This window comes from Amphiura filiformis, chromosome 1, assembly GCF_039555335.1.
Source record: "Amphiura filiformis chromosome 1, Afil_fr2py, whole genome shotgun sequence".
NCBI lineage: Eukaryota > Metazoa > Echinodermata > Ophiuroidea > Amphilepidida > Amphiuridae > Amphiura > Amphiura filiformis.
In genome coordinates, this window is record NC_092628.1 from 56,519,481 (window position 1) to 56,537,956 (window position 18,476).

The following is an 18,476-nucleotide window of genomic DNA, read 5'->3' on the forward strand; positions in this document are numbered from 1 at the left end:
TTTTTATATTGCGCATTATATATATCAATTTCAGTCATGTAGGCCATTTAGGGTTTGTGTTTTGAAGATGCCAAGAGAAGCCTTTTCTGGACATGTTTTAAGTTAAAATTGGTGTTAGAAAAACTAAAAATTTAACTTACAAAAATGCAAATTTGACCTCATATTTTGTTTCGATATAGGACACTTTAAAAAAAATGCAGTACAGCCAATTATACAACCTGAAATCAAATGAAAATGCTAAAATCAGTAAAATATAAAGAATTATTTTAATTTTGCATTCAATTTGAAGGCTCACCCACCCAACTCCTATAAGCTCCGCTTGCGTTTTACTTTGTCTTCATGGGCAGCCAAGTCCGCCTGTGCTCTTTTGAATGCTTGAAGCTTGTTCTTTGTTTTAGATGACAGTGTCACAGTAGCTGGTTTTTGAATTCCAAGTGTTTCAAGTTTGAGTCATTCTCCTTTTTGTTGCTTTCTTTGTGTTCTGAGTACCTTCGATATGCTGCTCTCATGTTCTTACAAAGAGCTGTGTTCACAGGGGTTTTATGAGGGTCTTTTCTTGCGAAGTAGCCTACTCCAATGCAGTTTTCTTGTTTGACATTAGCTCATATTTTACAGTTTGTATAGCCGAAAAGTTCTCAATCAAAATACTTGATTTGCGGTTGTTAATGGTTTCTTGCATTATACTGAATGAAGACTCAACCATTGGAGTATGGAAGCAGGACAGTAAAGCAAATACCATCCTGCATAAATATGGGAATTTGGCTGCTTGGCTATTCCAGAAGTCCACTATGTCCAAGTTATCATCTGTAGGGTTCCGGTTATCATTCAACTGATATTGACGTATCTCCATGTCATACTTGGCTTTTTCCTCTTCGCCTGCAAATACATTACTGACCAATTCAGGCAGCTTTGACAAGTTCTTCAAGGTGATAGTGTGACCTCTGCATTTGGGATCGACTGCTGAGATGCTTCTAAGCAGTTCATTGTTTAGAGGCATTTTTCTTTGTAGACAAGCTCCACATTTTACATACCCAGCCATGAGTTTCTTTGTCAAGTCATCAGCCATGGTCTTGGACAAGTTCTTACGGATGTACTTTACCAGATGCACTTCAGTATGTGGCAAATGATTTGATACATCATTTAGGTCAAGTTTCTGTAGTCTCCGTTGCGATATGTCTTTCAGTTTCTCTGGTTTGATGAAACACACAAGGAAGTTTTTTAACAACTCTGATTGTTGATCATTGAGTAGGTGGACCATTGTTGTCTCCTTCTGAAACAACATGACATACTTTTTCAGGAGTGGGAGAACAGAAGTGAAGATGTGAAGAATGACCTTTGTTTTTGGACCTGAATAGAACACTCTGTTCACGATTCTCTTGGTTCTTTCACGGCCTTCTGGTGTCATTTTCTTCTTTTTGAATTTATTCTGAACTTTCTTAATGGCTTCCTGCGTTGACTTTTCAACATTATGCTGCTTGTATAGGTTGCTAGGTATGTTACCCGATCAGCGTCAGAAAGGAAAGAATAGTAAAATACTGTGTACGCATCCCACATGCGAATCGTGTCAACACTCACATCGTAAACCGATAACCATCTGTGGCTAACATACCTCTCTGGGGTTGTGGCTTTGATACCTAGGGGATCACATATCAAGAACAATGATGCCACCAGTATAGTTGACAAAAAAATCTGAAAAGGCGAACGGAGGGTTTCTGTACATTTAGAGCTACAGGAGAGGCCATTTCTGAGGGTTAAATACATTCCAAGAAGTTAAAACTTTACATAATTTATTTAAGCAATGTTACAAAATTGCTACAAAAAAATCACCTGATTTGTACCCTGAAATCAAAAGTAAAAATGTTATAAATTACACATGAAAATAAACAAATAAACTTACCATTACTTATTCTGGTCGATTTTGATTTCTCTTTGTCTTGATGAATACCGTATTTCGTCGAATGAACGCCCCCGGGGGCGTTACATTTTCCCAAGGGGGGGGGCGTTTATTAGAGGTCTTTGTCTTGATGAATACCGTATTTGTCGAATAAACGCCTCGGGCGTTACATTTTCCCAAGGGGGGCGTTTATTAGAGGTCATTTTTAGTATTAAAATTCCCGTTAAAATCATTAGGTAAGCTTAAAAGTCACGCTAAAATGACGAACTATGACCTTTTGACACTGACTTTTGGTTCACTTCCGGGTTCGGATGCAGATTTTCGCCATTTATTGCTCCTACTCGTGACCATGTGAGCAACTTGGTAAGCTTACTACACAAGATAGCATGGAAATGTCGGAATTTTTGAAACATCTTGGTTGAAAAAAGTGGTGGGGGGCATTTATTTGAGGGGGGGCGACTATTCGACGAAATACGGTATGGCCTTTTTTACTTCCTTGGCCCTAAAGTGAACAGTATTTTTCTGTCTTGATCCTGGTGTCTTCGTAGCACTAGTAGCCCCTGTTTTTACTGTTTGACAATGGAATGATTACAGTGATTTGCGAAACTGCAAAATTCGGAAGAGTTGTACACACATGTCATGCATTGACTATTAATATTTAATAAGTATTATAAGCTTACATACCTGGAAGTTTCAGTTTTCTCACGTACGTAGAGAAGTAGTCTCCGTTTATATCTTTCTCCTCTAACCACTGCCAATTAAATCTGTCTCAGTATATCCTTTTCAATCTCCGCCAAATCGTCCTCACAGTGGCCGAAATTAATTTTTTGACGACAGTCTTCACTGTCAATTTTCACTTCGATTTTCAATCAGTTCCGTAGCCTCGCTCATTTCTTGCCGGTTGCAGCGTATACTCCGGTATCTGCTTCGAGTCTGTACTTGAGACCAAGTATGCAAACAGTCTCTTTCCAAGAGTCGGAAGGAACGTATTGCGTACATACGTAGTGCGATCCAACGACATGTATTATTGATCAAGAGATGGAAATTTCACTTCGCCGATTCTAACAAGAATTTCTTTTTAAAAAAAGGTGCTCCGTTCGGGAAAAAAATAAAAAATAATAAAATCAGAATTTTAACCACAAAAAAAATCGGAATTTTCAGTCAGCACCGAGGTCACGCATAGCAGCGCTGGATTGTTTTCAACACACACACAGAGCGTATGCAGTGACCCCTCAACATGGCTTTTATACACGTGTCGAAAAACACAAATTTTGATGGAACTGTAGTGAATTAAGAGAATCTGAAATCATTTTTATGTCAAGCAAAGTTGTATTTCCCATGTTATTAACAAAAATCTTCTTAATATATCAATAATTGATGACTTTTGATAGCACGATTCCGACATCAATTTGTAGAAAAATACTCGCTACGTAAAATGAATAAAATCACTGCTTACTGATCATCCACACACTCCATACTCACGGTGTGTGTGATTTTATATGTGTTCTACCCAAATCACGTGTATTTATTTCCAAGTTTTACTTAAGAAACCCAAGACCACGGTTTGTTTCAGTACTGTCGACTATTGTGATAAAATTCATTCGGAGAAAATGGCTGCTCCGACTAGTCAGCACGATTGGCCTTGTGAGTTCACGACCCTAGCGAGAGGAGGCTTCTGATTGGTTGATACGTCGCTGTGAAAGGGCAATGTACTTTCCAGTCAAACGGTGTAGGACGGCGTAAAACAATGAAAAAATTTAGTTTTAGTGGTATTTTAATTATTTTTTTAGCGTCTCTGGTTCAAATTATCACAGAAATAGGTCTATGAAATAATCCATGACTTTTAATCGTCTAGTTTAGTTCCTTAAATCACTTTAATCAATTGGAAATAAAACAATGCTTAATAAATAAATTAAATAAATAACAAAATAAATAACAAGATAAATAAATAAATAAATAAAATAATAAATAAATAAATAAATAAATAAATAAATAAATAAATAAATAAATAAATAAATAAATAAATAAATAAATAAATAAATAAATAAACAAACAAACAAACAAACAAACAAACAAACAAACAAACAAACTGTGAAACCGGCATAAACTTTATAAGCAATAAATTCGGTAGAAAAATAAATAAATAAGAAAATAAATAAATAAATATTAAAATAAATAAAACAAATAAGTAGTAGTACCGGTAGTTAATTAAAATTAATATTCAAATTTAAATAAATAAACTTTGATACCGGAATAAATAAACTTTATAAGCAATAAATTCGGTAGAAAAATAAATAAATAATATAGGTCTACAATATTTTATAAAGAAAACTGATAAATAAATATAAATAGCTGTAGCCTAGGTAATAATTAGATCGGTGACTCAAGTGCCAATATAATATAACTTATGTTATAATGCGTACATAAATGTATGCTATGGTAGAAAGGTAAATAATTCATAGGCCTAAAATTGCACAAATAGCCCCTTCTTAGATAAAAGGGTTCTTCCGTTTGTCCTGTATAAGCCCTTTACGGTTCTCAAATGAGCCACTAAAAGGTTCTTAGGGCAATCTAGGTATCCTTTGTTGGTTCTACCGCAAAGGGTTTCTCAATTTCCTGGAACCTTTCTTGAGGGTTTAAGAATTTCGGTTCGGGACAAACAAGTTATAGTTGGCACCCTTTTTCAGAGTGTAAATGCATAGCTACCTATACCGGGGTCCATTTGCCACAAATGTTGTAGGCCAAAGGGTCATTTTTTAACAAATTCAAAAGGTACCAAAGTTAGGTTGTCTAGGTGGCAAAGGGAGGGGGGGGGGTAGGTATGAATAAAATGCCTCAGTCTCCCTATCAATCCTGGGACCAGGCCCGGAACGGGCCACAATACAATAGCTCCCCAGCGGTTTTAACAATAATGAGAATAGCTTGAAAAATAAAGTAATATTGATATTTTCATTAATTTTCAATATCTATTTTTGTGATTTTTTTATGGATAAATAATGGGTGGTGGTCATCTCTGCAATCTGCCGCCAACCACAAATTTATTTTCAGTATAACTTGAAATTTATCAAAACGTTTTCATATTCATCCAACAATAAGGAAATTCTAAGGGACCGATCGTTATTTACGGCAGGGGGGTAATGGGCATTTTGGAAAAAATATCGACAAAAAATTTCGCGTTCCCCCCTCGCGTCCGCTCAAAATTTTCGGATTCCCCCTTGTTTTCCCGAATTTCTCCATTTAAAACTTAACATTCCCCCCTCTTGGTTCAACGAAAAATTTTGCGTTCCCCCCTCAAGACCCAAAATTTTTTCGGATTCCCCCCCTCAAAAGCAGCATTACCCCCGTCGTAAATAACTTGATCACTCCCTAAAAAAAAATGAATTGATTTAGGCTTGACACAATTGTTTTATTGAGGACACATAAAACATTATTTTCAGTTCTTTCATTTTTATTAAATCATACAAAATGTTATATAAACATGAGTTGACAAAGCACCTGAAGTTGTTAATACTGATACATTAATACTGTTATAACACAAAATAGGCTTATCAATAAGAGCACCTTTTTACCTGTAGTAAGTGATAAACTAGCACAAGGTTTATCAAATATCCAATACTTATACATATTACAGTCACTGAAAGCACATAGTAAAAATATACATATTTACAATGAAAGCACATTTTGATTAAAAAACTACAATAGTACATATATTTTTAAGTTGACATGGCATACAACAACCAAAACTGTTGCTTCCCATCTTTCCCTTTCTTTGGCAAGTTCAAACACATACTTTACTTTGGCAAGTTAAACACACACTTTACTTTGGCAAGTTAAACACACACTTCTTATGAGCAAAACATATGCTCACATAATATTGCCAAACACATAGTTTACTCTGGCAATTTAACACACACTTTCTTATATTTATTTGGCAAAACATAATATGTTCACATATATACACTATATTTTGATATGGACTGTTCAAATAATACCCGTTTTTAATTGAATTTTGATTTCTCTTTGTCTGCAGAAATACTGATTTCTAGCAATAAGGCATAGTTGAGCAGTTTACTGTTTGAAAGAGCAAGATTAACAAATTGTCCAATTTAGAGCATATGCTTACAAATCTTCAAAACTTTGAACTGCTGGACTTTCTCCAAATCTTACTTTGCTCATGTTTTTGCTAATTTACTTAAATTTCAACTTTAACTTGCAAAACTAAGATGAATATACCAATTTCGGCTCAGCTGCAAAATGAGTAGTTTATTTAAGTTACAATTTTTATGTATATCTAAAATTTCTTTCGATCTCAACCATTTTATCCTCTTACATATTTCATCTGATTAATAATGAAACATGTAGAACCATGTTATTACATTGTCTTTGCAATTATAACAGTTATTTATCTTTTCATCTGGCAATGTCAATTTCATGTGTCATGACTACTAGATACTACTACATCTGCCGAAATCGTAAATTAATAAATCATGAGAACAAGGTGAGCTGAGTACAATTTTGGTGAAAGAACAAGGCACGTCAAAAAATTGTCATGGCAAGTTAGCCACACATTTTTGTTTTCTTTGGCAGTATTGCTTTCTTGCACCAACATTGTACTTAAATACATTTTTATCAAATTCATCTTTCCACCATAACATACTTGACCCTGTTGTCCTCTTGTTTTATTTTACAGGATTGCAAGACATATCAAGAGAATATGAGAAGTACAATTTCCACTAAAGCTAGATGATTCTTTTCACAAGCTTATCCATAATTGGATAATGTGGGACAGTATAAATATGAAGGTTACTGACCATGACCTATTTCATACTTAATTATATAAAATTAAAACAGTTTCAGGAAAAAGTGGTGTGACTTGGGTTTAAAATTATACACTTATGAAGGCATTAATTAACCTGTGGATAGTGTTTGACACAGGTATTCAATACTAACATTTTTGCAGAATATATGTGCAAACCTGAGTGTGAAGTATTGACCTGTTAATACCAGCAAAGGCAGATGAACACAAAACTAGGGATATGGAGAGTGACCCATAACAAGAGCAAAAGCCAAGAGAAAATATTTTAAATGACACTACATTTTGAGAAAAAACAACAAGTTTATACTTTCTACACAATAATGTAAAGCAAGTTCATTTATGGACGAGTTATGTCTAAAAATCCCACTCATCTTCATCACAAACCACCTTATAGAACTCATCAATCTCATCATGTTCAATGTCTAAGGAAACAACATTATCAATATCATCAGTTGTGTCAAAATATTCAATATCAGAGTCATCTGCTTCAATCTCTGAATCAACTTCAATCTCATCCTCAGACTCATCGAGGTCACTCTCCATGTCAATGTGCACTTCATTGGTATCATTTTCCTCATTTCCATCTTGCATAGAGGAATTTGATGCATTATCTTGCACCTCATCTAACAAAATGTTTGGACTGTCTGATGGTTCATCAGTACTACTGACCGCAGCAGTACTACTGACCGCAGCAGTACTGACCGCAGCAGTACTACTGACCGCAGCACTGCTACAATTCTCGCAATTTTTGCAAGAGCATCCTGGTGTGCACAAACGATTTGCCTTAAAACATTTACACCTTTTTTGCTTACACTTACTTTTTTTACATCCACACCCTCTTGTCAAATATAACACACTTTTGCGAATATTACTGATGTTCTCATCTGAATCCCAAATCACACGCACATTCCCATCATCAGAGACAGACCAACCAAAATCTTTTAAGGATGGATAATCAAATTCCCACTCAGTAGATCTACCCCAAACACACCCAACCCAACAAGCACGCAGCCAATGGAATCTCAGTGCGTCATGTGAAGGTAAAAGCTCATCTTCATAAACACCGTTTGATGTTGCCTCTCTTATCACGTGCAAAAATTGATAATGTTGATCCAATATTGAATGATCACTAAATTGATTTAAAATGTCATCAGGTTTATCATATTTTGACAAACAGCTACGGTTTGCAATGAAATAGACAGTGCCAATTAGTCTATAAAATGCTAATAAACCTTTATCACAATTTCTCGGATCAGTATGGGCTAATGAACCCCGAATATTGGAATCAGATGCACCAGTAATAAAGGCAGCATGCAAAGACAATGCTCTGTAAAATTTGGACTTGCCTTGTTTTGCAAAGTAAGAAACACAATCACAACCTGATTGTATATAAACAGTTTGAAATATTTTACCTCTATCTCCTGGCACTGTGGATTCTAAGTCACTGTCATTTAAAAGTGAAGTTTGTAAAGCATTCAGATGAACAAATGACAGGTTTGGTGGATCCTTATATTGTATAAACACCTCTTTACCAGGGAAAAGGTTCATTAATGGCAAACCAACCAACGCTATATCACGATCTACAGATTTTATATGGACTGTAGCACAATCTGTGTCAAGCACATGTAAGAAAATTTGTGTGTCTGACTCTTCATGATTTGTTTGATGATGGTATGGATTTACACCGGCAGCAGTAGCACAAAATGTAACAGGTGTTTCAGAATTAAATAACTTTTGGAAACCACCTGACACAATAAATTTCTCACATGCAGAGGAACTCAAAATAGGATGAACATCTTGTAAGAATTTGTGACAAAGATAGTTGCAAAGTAAATGCTTATTGCGTCGAACACAAAGGAAAGATCGCCATGAATTACTAGGGGGTAGTAAAGTGTCATCATCTATTTCACAATATTCACCACCTTCTTCACCTTTGTCCCTCCTCATTTGTTCAATTACTTTAGGTGAAATTCCCTGGGTGCTTGATTGGTCAAATAAAATACGAATGTCTTTGTAGCCACGTATGATATAAGGCAATATATATGTATCAATTAAAAAGTTACCATAGTCACTGAATGTTTTTAATCCAATAGGCCTTTTATAAATCATATTCATACCCTCCGCAATTAAACAACAATGCCCCGTCTTTTTCAAGTCATGTACAATAGGAGGGGCATATAAGGAATCTGTCACCAGGTCATCTAATTCATCATCTTTTTTAACATAACGTGAGCGAAAAATTTCGTACATAACACTTTTCGATCCTTTGTTGGGTATGTCATCAACAGTACAAATAGCTCTTGGTGTTTCTATGAATTGCATGGATGTGTTTTCAAGAGTAATGCCACTTTTCCAAGCAACAAGTGTTCTTTTGTGACACTGTATGACAAGCTTCTTTTCTTTCTCTAAATTCTGAACAGTTCTTTTGGTTGGTTTTCTTTCCCTGAAAGTTTTCAAATTCTTTTTATGAATAACACTCTTGACACTTGAGTCCTTTAAAATGTTAGAACGAACATAATTATTGTACGAATCTTCACCATACTTGGCATAATTCAGTAGATCTATTGCGACATCTTTGGGGGCCACAACTTTAGTAAATGCTTTGTACAGAAAAGTAACATTATCGTGTTGATCGAAAATATGTGATGATTCCAATTTGGCAGAGTATGCCATAACAAGTTTTTGTTCTTGTTTAATGACTGATGGTGAATAATCACGCTGCACTAAATTGTTTTTTTTAGTTGCTATGTGCCCAAAATAATTGCTGAGCACTTCTGCCTGAAATTCAATTGTACAAGCAAGTTTGTTAATGTCTTTTTGGGGATTGCGCACAATAAGACTCTTTGTGTCTTTATTAATAAGTGATTCATGGGCTTCATCAGCACCAACACAAGAAAAGTTATTACCCCGTATGCTACTTGCAAAACCACCCATTTGAAAATGATGGAGAATGTATTCTGGCAACCCGCAATTTGATTTAGGTGCAAAGGTAGGTACCTAGCATAATTATATCGGTCAAAAGCATGAAATAACTGTGCTATTTTTTTCAATGCAGCCATGCGCCAATTCCAGTTGCGTGATCTTATACCCAAGAACAGCTGAATGTAGAAAAACATATCATCCTGGAGGAAATGGTCCCAAAAAGCAAATGTTTTGTATCTACTTGACATCATAGATGACCATGCCTCAAATTCCGGTACAAGTCCAGGAAGCAATGTTTCTTCTACATACTTTTGTTTCTTCAGAAATTCTTGAACATTCAAAAAATTGTCATCAACACTTTCAAGATTCACAACTGCATCTCGCAAAATATGGTAAATATCAGCCGATGAAAAGGGTGACTTACGTGCACTCTGATTCCTTTGTTCGAGAAAAACTTTGATTTTATAAATGAGCAAAGCTTCATAAATTTGTAAAAGAAAACGGTGTGTACGTTTGAAGTTGCTGCAGGTTGATAGTTTTTGAAATGTTGCACTTTTGTGTTTCAACTTTGCAACATCTTTGAGTCCTGCATCCCAAAAAACTTTCATCAGTACCTCTTGAAAATTTTTCAAAATATGCCAGTCACCTGGCCATGGAATCAACCAGTCCAAGTTACGCTTGTATTTCACTTTCAATTTTGTCAGATACTCAAAAGTTTTAAGGTCACCAACTACAACCAAATGATTAATTAATTTTGAAACTCCAAATGTTGAATGCAAGTCAGACAGTACATTTGTCATTGTCGCCATACAATCTGCCTTTTCATTATAAATTTTGACATAGGCAAAAGAAGACCTTTCACAATGAGGAGATTCTTCCATTGCAAATTTGCATTTCAAAGAAGGCATAAGTGAACTCAAATTAAATTTGAAAATAGCTAATCTTTCCATGCCATACATGAACAATTTTGATTTCAAAGCTGCAGTTTCCATAAGTTCAGAATGTGATAAGTGAAATGAACTAAGCGACACTCTATGACGTACAAATGTTTTGAAAAATGGCTTATCAAAATTTACTGAAGCTGTGCCATCATTCAAATTTGCACATTGGGCATTGCCAGATGATCGAGTAATACTGGCTGACTCATCTTTTAAGCACTCTTGTAATGGAATGGGGTTATCATCAAAGCTTCTGTCACTGTGTACAGTAACCCACTCTTGAAAACTGGGTAACTCAAAACTACCACCCATATTGGATGGTGCAGGGTAGTTCAGTAAATCAAAGTGCCCAGGTGTACCTTCAGTATCTGGTGTGTACAGGATCCTAACAGGTTCCCTGTCTTTGTAGTAATTTGCAGGGTAGAATGCAACATTTTTGAATTCACCATTAACAACCTGATATAGATGAATTTGTCTTCTCATAATATATGCAGCTAAAGCAACCTCAAGAGTTCCTGCATATGAGTCATGCTTTCTACTTGATATGAGCCGTGCATTAAAATCTACAAAGTACTGACCACTCCGGTCCTCTAGGAATCCCTTTTGCTTAAATTCTGGTAATGATGTTAGCGTATCAAGGGAATTAGCCATGAAATTGCAAATACCCTGACGAATTTCATCCGCTAAAGATGTTTCAAAACTAAAGTTTGTTTTGTTTGGAACACCAAAACAATTTCGTGTACAGTGCATCAAAGTTTTGTGGGCCCAGACTGCCAAACACCTATAAAAACAACGACCATCCCCAAAAACTTTTATACATGTCAGATTTAACTTCTCTCCAACTCCCAACATTTGTGTGTGTGGCAATGGCTGTTGAGCCATAACCGAGGTACCATGCCAGCTGCGACCAACTTCATCTGCAGTTACAGCTGCAAACGGTGACAATGAATCTATATTGTCTACACTCACCAAGGAAAAAGCATTTGATTTTAAAGTAGACAATGGTTTCTTCTCTTTGTTAACAAATGTTAAATAATCGTTAAGCGCTTCCTCACTAGCACAAAATCCCAACCTATTGCAGGCCATCACAAGTTTTGAGGAATTGGAGAGTCGTTTTACCATATTGGCATGGATCATTTGAAATGGATATAAGTTTTGATTATTCATGAGAAAATGCATTGTGAAAATAAGATAAACACGTCGCATGAAACGCAACTGGGTATGATCTTCGTCCTTATTTCCAAAGCGAGTGTATTGATCCCATGAAAATGGATATTTTTTCAGGTCTTTTGCTTCCTCGTCATTCATAGACATGATAGTGAACATATTCCAAACTTTAGGGTCAATGAAATTCAGTAATTCTTCAAAGTCAACTTTTCGTAAGTCAAGACGAGCAGATGTACTTTTAAAATGCTCCCTAGCTTTTCTTGCTTGTGTTTTAACACGCTGATTAATGTCAATACCAGCACAGAACAAAGTTGTGTCATGGTCTACATCATATTTACTTGGAGAAGTTTCATGACTAGAAGAATTACTTGATTCATTTTGCCACCTGGTTTCATACAGCAACTTGTGATGCAATTTTTTCATATTGCTATCTTTGAATGTAAACATTATGCTCATGTTTCTGGCATCAGTTTGGTATTCTTCTAACAAGTTGCCAAATTTTCGGCGAATGCCAAACAAAAGCCAATGCCTACTTTTCGCTGAAGCTGAAACTGTTTTTGGCTTACCTTCTTTCTTAAAAATCTTTTCATTAGCTGATTCATAATATTCTTGAATATCCACAAAAAGTAAGCCCCTGTCATGTTTAAATACTTCACACATGTGCTTACAAACACTATTTAAAACACATTCATGGAATAAATCATTTTCGGCGGTACCTACTTCTTGAGCATCCACATGTTCAATTGAGTGCAAAACATCATCCAAAGTTTTTAATGTTCTTGGCTTCATGACAATCATGTAACAAGTAGAACAAATAATGCTATTTTCATTTACATCTACATCACCATAAACACGCCTTAATCTGGTTGTGGCTATTGCAATATCAATATGAATAGTACAGCGTCTATCAATGTTACCATGAAGAATTTGTTTGCACTGATCATTATCACATAGTGCATTACGCTCAAAATTGTAGCTTAACATATAATGTCGCTTACAAAATGGCAACTTTCTTGTGAAATCAAGACTTTCAGGTATATCAATAGTGGACACAGAAAAAATTTTGCTAAAAACCTCAGCATCTTGAATTGAATGATGACATGTGTATTCAGCTTGACACAATTCTAACACATGTAAAGTACACATCACTTTGTTTTTTACTTTCTTGGTTGGTGATTTCCCCTTTTTTGCCTTTTCCCTACATGCATTACAAAAGCAATCATTAAGGCCCAAAGCCACACCTCTTTTTCTTATACATCTATCAATAACATCTTGATAAAGTGGTTTTGATTGGTCCATTGTTGAAAGGTGGAAATATTTTGTACTTGGGTGTAAAGAACATATTGCACATGGCCCACAACTTGTTTTTCCACAAACTGCAGCTTTTTTCTTCCCCCTAATACCAGTGTTTTTTGAGGAAACAGAATGTCTCCTTTTGCTAGTTCTTGAAGATGATGACCCTGAAGTGCAATCAACACTTATTTCTTCCACCAGACTGCGACAAACTTTATTCGGCCTGGTAGAAATGCTAGGCCCTGGTGAAAGATTTCGTTTTGAAAGCCGCGGAGAACATCTTGGGGGTGATTGTGTTTCAGTGGCAACATCTTCAATTACTTGGGAAACTCTTTTAGCTGGTACTGGGGACTTTGGATCAGAAGAATGGCTACGTTTCAATCTGGGTGATTGTCTGGGTGGTGAAAATGGTAACGTAACTTCATTTTTTTTGCTAGTTCTTGTAGATGATGACCCTGAAACGCAATCAACACTTATTTCTTCCACCAGATTGCGACAAACTTTATTAGGCCTGGGAGAAATGCTAGGCCCTGGTGAAAGATTTCGCTTTGAAAGCCGCGGAGAACATCTTGGGGGTGATTGTGCTTCAGTGGCAACATCTTCAATTACTTGGGCAACTCTTTTAGCTGGTACTGGGGACTTTGGATCAGAAGAATGGCTACGTTTCAATCTGGGTGATTGTCTGGGTGGTGAAAGTGGTATTGTAACTTCATTCTTATGATCCTCACCCTTTGTCTTTACCCCTGCAAAAGTTGTACAGCTGCACATAAATCAACAATGTAAGCACATATCATACACACTATTTGAAGAGAAACATCATACCCTATAAGTTCTTCTGTAGCCTGAGTGGTTGGTGTGTTATCACCTATTGGGATTGGTGGAGTTGGTACAGCTGGCATTGGTGGATTTGATACAGCTGGCATTGGTGGAGTTGGTAGAGCTGGCATTGGTGAAGTTGGTAGAGCTGGCATTGGTGGAGTTGGTACAACTGGCATTGGTGGAGTTGGTAGAGCTGGCATTGGTGGAGTTGGTTCAGCTGGCATTGGTGGAGTTGGAACAGCTGGCATTGGTGGAGTTGGTACAGCTGGCATTGGTGGAGTTGGTAGAGCTGGCATTGGTGGAGTTGGTACAACTGGCATTGGTGGTGTTGGTAGAGCTGGCATTGGTGGAGTTGGTACAGCTGGCATTGGTGGAGTTGGAACAGCTGGCATTGGTGGAGTTGGTACAGCTGGCATTGGTGGAGTTGGTTCAGCTGGCATTGGTGGAGTTGGTACAACTGGCATTGGTGGAGTTGACGTTTTTGGAGTTGGTTGTTGGTTATCAGCTGCATTGATGACAGAGTATGTTGCTGCATTATACTAGATATAGGAAGTAAAAAAACAAAAAAACTTCAACATCACAAATTAAATAGGCCATATAATATATATATTTATATAAATCAAAAGAATGCTAGACATCACATACCTTAGAAGTTGATATGGTGATTAACAATCAATGTTCATTAATTGCATCTTGAGAAAATAATAATCTTGCATCATTAAACATTTTGATGTTTTCCAAAGCATCCGCATCATATAAATCATGCCAATATAATATCAGACACAAAGTTCTAGTAGGCATACCTTTCTCTTCATTTTTCTTCGTCGTCGTCTCTTGGCCTTCCGTGTTTGCTTTCGCCTCCTTTTTACTGCCTGCTTCTTGGCCACGTAGGGAGAAGGTGATGATGGTACTTGGAGGCTGCTCTGTACCCTGCCACTCTTCACCTTTGCACAGTAGAGCCCAGCATGCACTGGGGTGATCACTGGCACAACAGGTCCATGCATTTCTTCATAGCTACGAGTAGGCAGTACTGGTGCCCTAACCTTTGCCGTTTTCGTTGCGAGGCATGGTCTAGTAAAGCGGCACCTCTCTGCACTTTCCCTGAGGTGCTTCCGACGATCCCGCAACTTCTGTTTTGGAGTTTTTTGATGGTTAACAGGAGGGATCATCGAAGGTGGGAACGTTCCTGATGTGGTTGATTGAGAAATGCGATGACATTCGCTGACCACCTCTATGGCAAATCGCAAATACCCCTGCTCGTTGAGGTGTAGGTTGTCCCCGGCATATTTGCTCCTGCTGAAGTTCTCACCTGCGAATGCAGGGCTTACATTGCACAGAGACCTGATTTGCACATTTAACCACTTCCCGGCATCATTGAGATTATTGTCATCATACCTGTTTAGTATGTTGTTAACAGCTACTTGTGCCCCTGGGTACAGGTTTTGCACCAATATACATAGCCTCTGCAATTTGAAAACAGTCTTGGCAACAAGTTGGTGTTCTAGGGTGTTGGTGCCAACATGAACAAATACAACATCCGGGGTGAGCTGTGTCAAGATACACCAATCATGTAATATCGCATCGCTTAAGGTGTCAATAGTAGCACCACGTTGACAGAATACATCTGCTTTGACACTCTGGTCCAAGATGGCGATGTCCTCTGCTAAGTATTTCGTCAGGGAATCCCCAAAGACGACAACTTTCAACAACCCGGACCCTGGCGAGGACCTGAAATTTTAAAGGCAGAAAGAAAACCAATAAATGCAAAGTGAATTATTGCACACTGTATTGTACTAGCCAGTGATTTTCACTATTTTTTTTAAATTTATTTAATTTTTTTCTTGGTTTTGTAGTGTCCCAAGACCTAGGCCTGAATGCTAGGATCATTCATGGTTGAATAAAAAAAAATTGCATGATTGTTTGTGTTTTTAATACGAAAATTGATAATTTGTATTCATGTCATACTCTATTAATGATATCAAAATGCATTCAAATTCAATTCATTTCCAAGGACACTACAAAAGCGAAAAAAAAATATTAAAAAAATAGCAATTTTTTTTGTCCAAGTTATTATTTTTTTTTTTTGGTTTTGTAATGTCCCAGGACCTCAACCTAAATGCTAGGATCATTCATGGTTGACCTAAAAAAAAATAATTTGCATGATTGTGTTTTTAATATGAAAATGATAATTTGTATTCATGCCATACTCTATTAATGATATCAAAATGCATTCAAATTCAATTCATTACCAGGGACACTAGAAAATCAAAATTAAAAAAAAAATTGGAATTTTTTTTTTTCAATTTCGGGTACCCGGTTATACCCGCCTGAAAAATGTGCGGGTACCGGGCACAAAATTACCGAAAATCACACCCCTAGTACACATTACAAAATATCAAAAAGGGCATTTCGTGATCCACAGCATCATCCCCCCACTTTTCTCAAAAAAATATTCTGTCAGTCCATGAGATCATCCTTATGCAAACAAGACGACTGGAAAAATGGGCACATATCACAAATTTGGCATAATGCATGTGCATAATAAAAATCGCAGTCGTGGTTAAAATAGTGTGCCAGGATTTGGGCATGGGTTTTGTAAATAACTACTAATTAGGAACCATTCAAACACTTGTTGTGGGGCCTGAAGCAAAAAGGGGGGGGCTCTAAAATTTTTTGACCCTCCTAAGGGGGCCCTGAAAAAAATGACAAATTTTCCTGGAAAAATCAAGTTTATGCTTTTCTATGGGGTTGACCCATAATTTCCACATCAAAAAGGGGGGGCCTGAAATTTTTGTAAAAGTAAAAAATTTTTGCGTTGACATTTTTTTGCATCAGGCCCCCCTTACAAGTATTTGTGAATGGTCTCTTATACAGGGTTGTCACCAGGACCAAAAAAGTACTGGTTAAAATATTGAAGGGGAAGCGTAGCGAGCGAAGGTCTCGCGCCTCGCACTATCTTTTTAGTGAACGCTAGGGATCGGGGAATAAGCTGAGGGTACCACCCCACTAAAAAAAATTTATTGCTCTTTTTATGATGAAATATCATCATCCACTTCCGGAAATGTAAAAAAAAAAAAATTAAAATTAAAATTTTTTTTTTTAATTTTTTTTTTTGCGAGTGCGGACGGACGGCGTGTAGTGACAACCCTGCTCTTATACTGTATAAATTTCTGACACGAACAAGTAACCACGCTGCACTTATCACAAGCGTATTTCGATTTTCCATGTACATGTGTCACATTTCGTATATCATGTATGTGCACTGCCTTCCGTGTAACTCAGCGATGTTGACATACAGTAATTGTGTCCAGATCATAAACTTGTGTCCAAAATTGAAATCATAATTCATATAAGACTTAACAATACATTGACATTGTCAGAGTCAGAGAAAGTCAAAATTGTTCTGAGTGAGGCCAGTGAAAAATGCATACAACCGGCCCATCACTATAATTTATCCGAACGGCACATTTTACAAATTTACACGATAAGAATGAGGCCCTGTCACCACAAACCTCTGTGCAAATTTGATCGTACTTTGTCGTGATGATAAGCTCACATTCAACTACAAATTACATTACAATCAGTCAGTCACTGGCACTGTGCTACCATGCCATGCAAATACTCTCAGTCACATCAGTTCATGAGTTATTATTGAATAGTCCTCAAGGCAGCATTACCTTTTCAGAGCTCTTGAACTTTGTTTTCACAGTTTTTTTTCATCATCATCACTGTCATTACACTCATGAATTAATTGACATGACATGGAATGACAGCAGGCCAGTACGACTACGAGTAACACGCATTGGCGCATGTACGGTATTCGGTAAGCTTAACAATCGACGCAAGTGCGGGATTTTCCGTGGTATAAACTAGACCGCAAAATTGGCACTTCCGGTAATTTTTAGTGAAAATCACATGCGTTCAAGTACATTTTTTTCACCTAAAATCATAACCCACATGGTTGATTCTGGTCTTGTTCGAAAGCTTACACATTCATGCGTCGAGGAATCACCCTCAAAACTTCCAATTTTTCTTAAGAAAACGAAGACCACAGTTTTAAAGACCGTGGTCAGAATAAGCCTCAAAACACGGAGCATTTCATTATTGCTTCATAAATCTTAAAATATGATCGAAAATATGACAAATTTGGTATCAAAATATAGATAAGAAAATTTCTCAGACTTACATCGCCATTTCCGGGCACTGCTACTGCATGCTGGGATACAATCAAGGCAGGAACGAGGCAAATCCGAACACCCGATAAAAACCGAAAATTGCCGATTGCAAATTGATGAATGAACGATGACGTCATCGTGAAAACAAACTCGGGGTCAATCGCTGCTTCTGGGTGACCTCTGTGCTGACTGTTTTAGTCAGGATTTCTAAAAAATCGGAATTCCGATAAAAATCAGAAAAGTGGCATCTCTGCAAGAATAGGGCTTCTTTCTTATCCGGAGACCATTTGAAATCATTAAAAATAGAATTCAATGGTGGGCCCTGTGTTTTCTAATTAATGTTTCTAGTCCTCCTTTGGATCCTCGCATAACATTACAGCTGTCCATTAGTATCGAAACTAGATTCTTCCACGGAAGATTGAGACGATCAAATAATTTTATTAGTTCTTGGT

General features: G+C 36.8%; 2 protein-coding genes across 2 annotated transcripts; both read right to left on the reverse strand.

The window, feature by feature from the left end:
* Positions 1–407: 407 nt before the first annotated feature.
* LOC140168305 (uncharacterized) lies at positions 408–1,761 on the reverse strand. Its single transcript, XM_072191663.1, is given in 3 exon segments — positions 408–575; positions 578–1,488; positions 1,491–1,761. Coding segments are annotated over 3 exon segments (1,350 nt in total).
* An 11,909-nt stretch (positions 1,762–13,670) lies between these two features.
* LOC140168311 (uncharacterized) lies at positions 13,671–18,043 on the reverse strand. The gene is made up of 3 exons (XM_072191676.1): positions 18,036–18,043; positions 14,653–15,577; positions 13,671–14,388 (listed from the first exon to the last, which is right to left on the reverse strand). The coding sequence occupies exons 1-3, from the start codon at positions 18,041–18,043 to the stop codon at positions 13,768–13,770; spliced, it is 1,554 nt and encodes a 517-aa protein (XP_072047777.1). The 3' UTR covers positions 13,671–13,767.
* Positions 18,044–18,476: the final 433 nt, after the last annotated feature.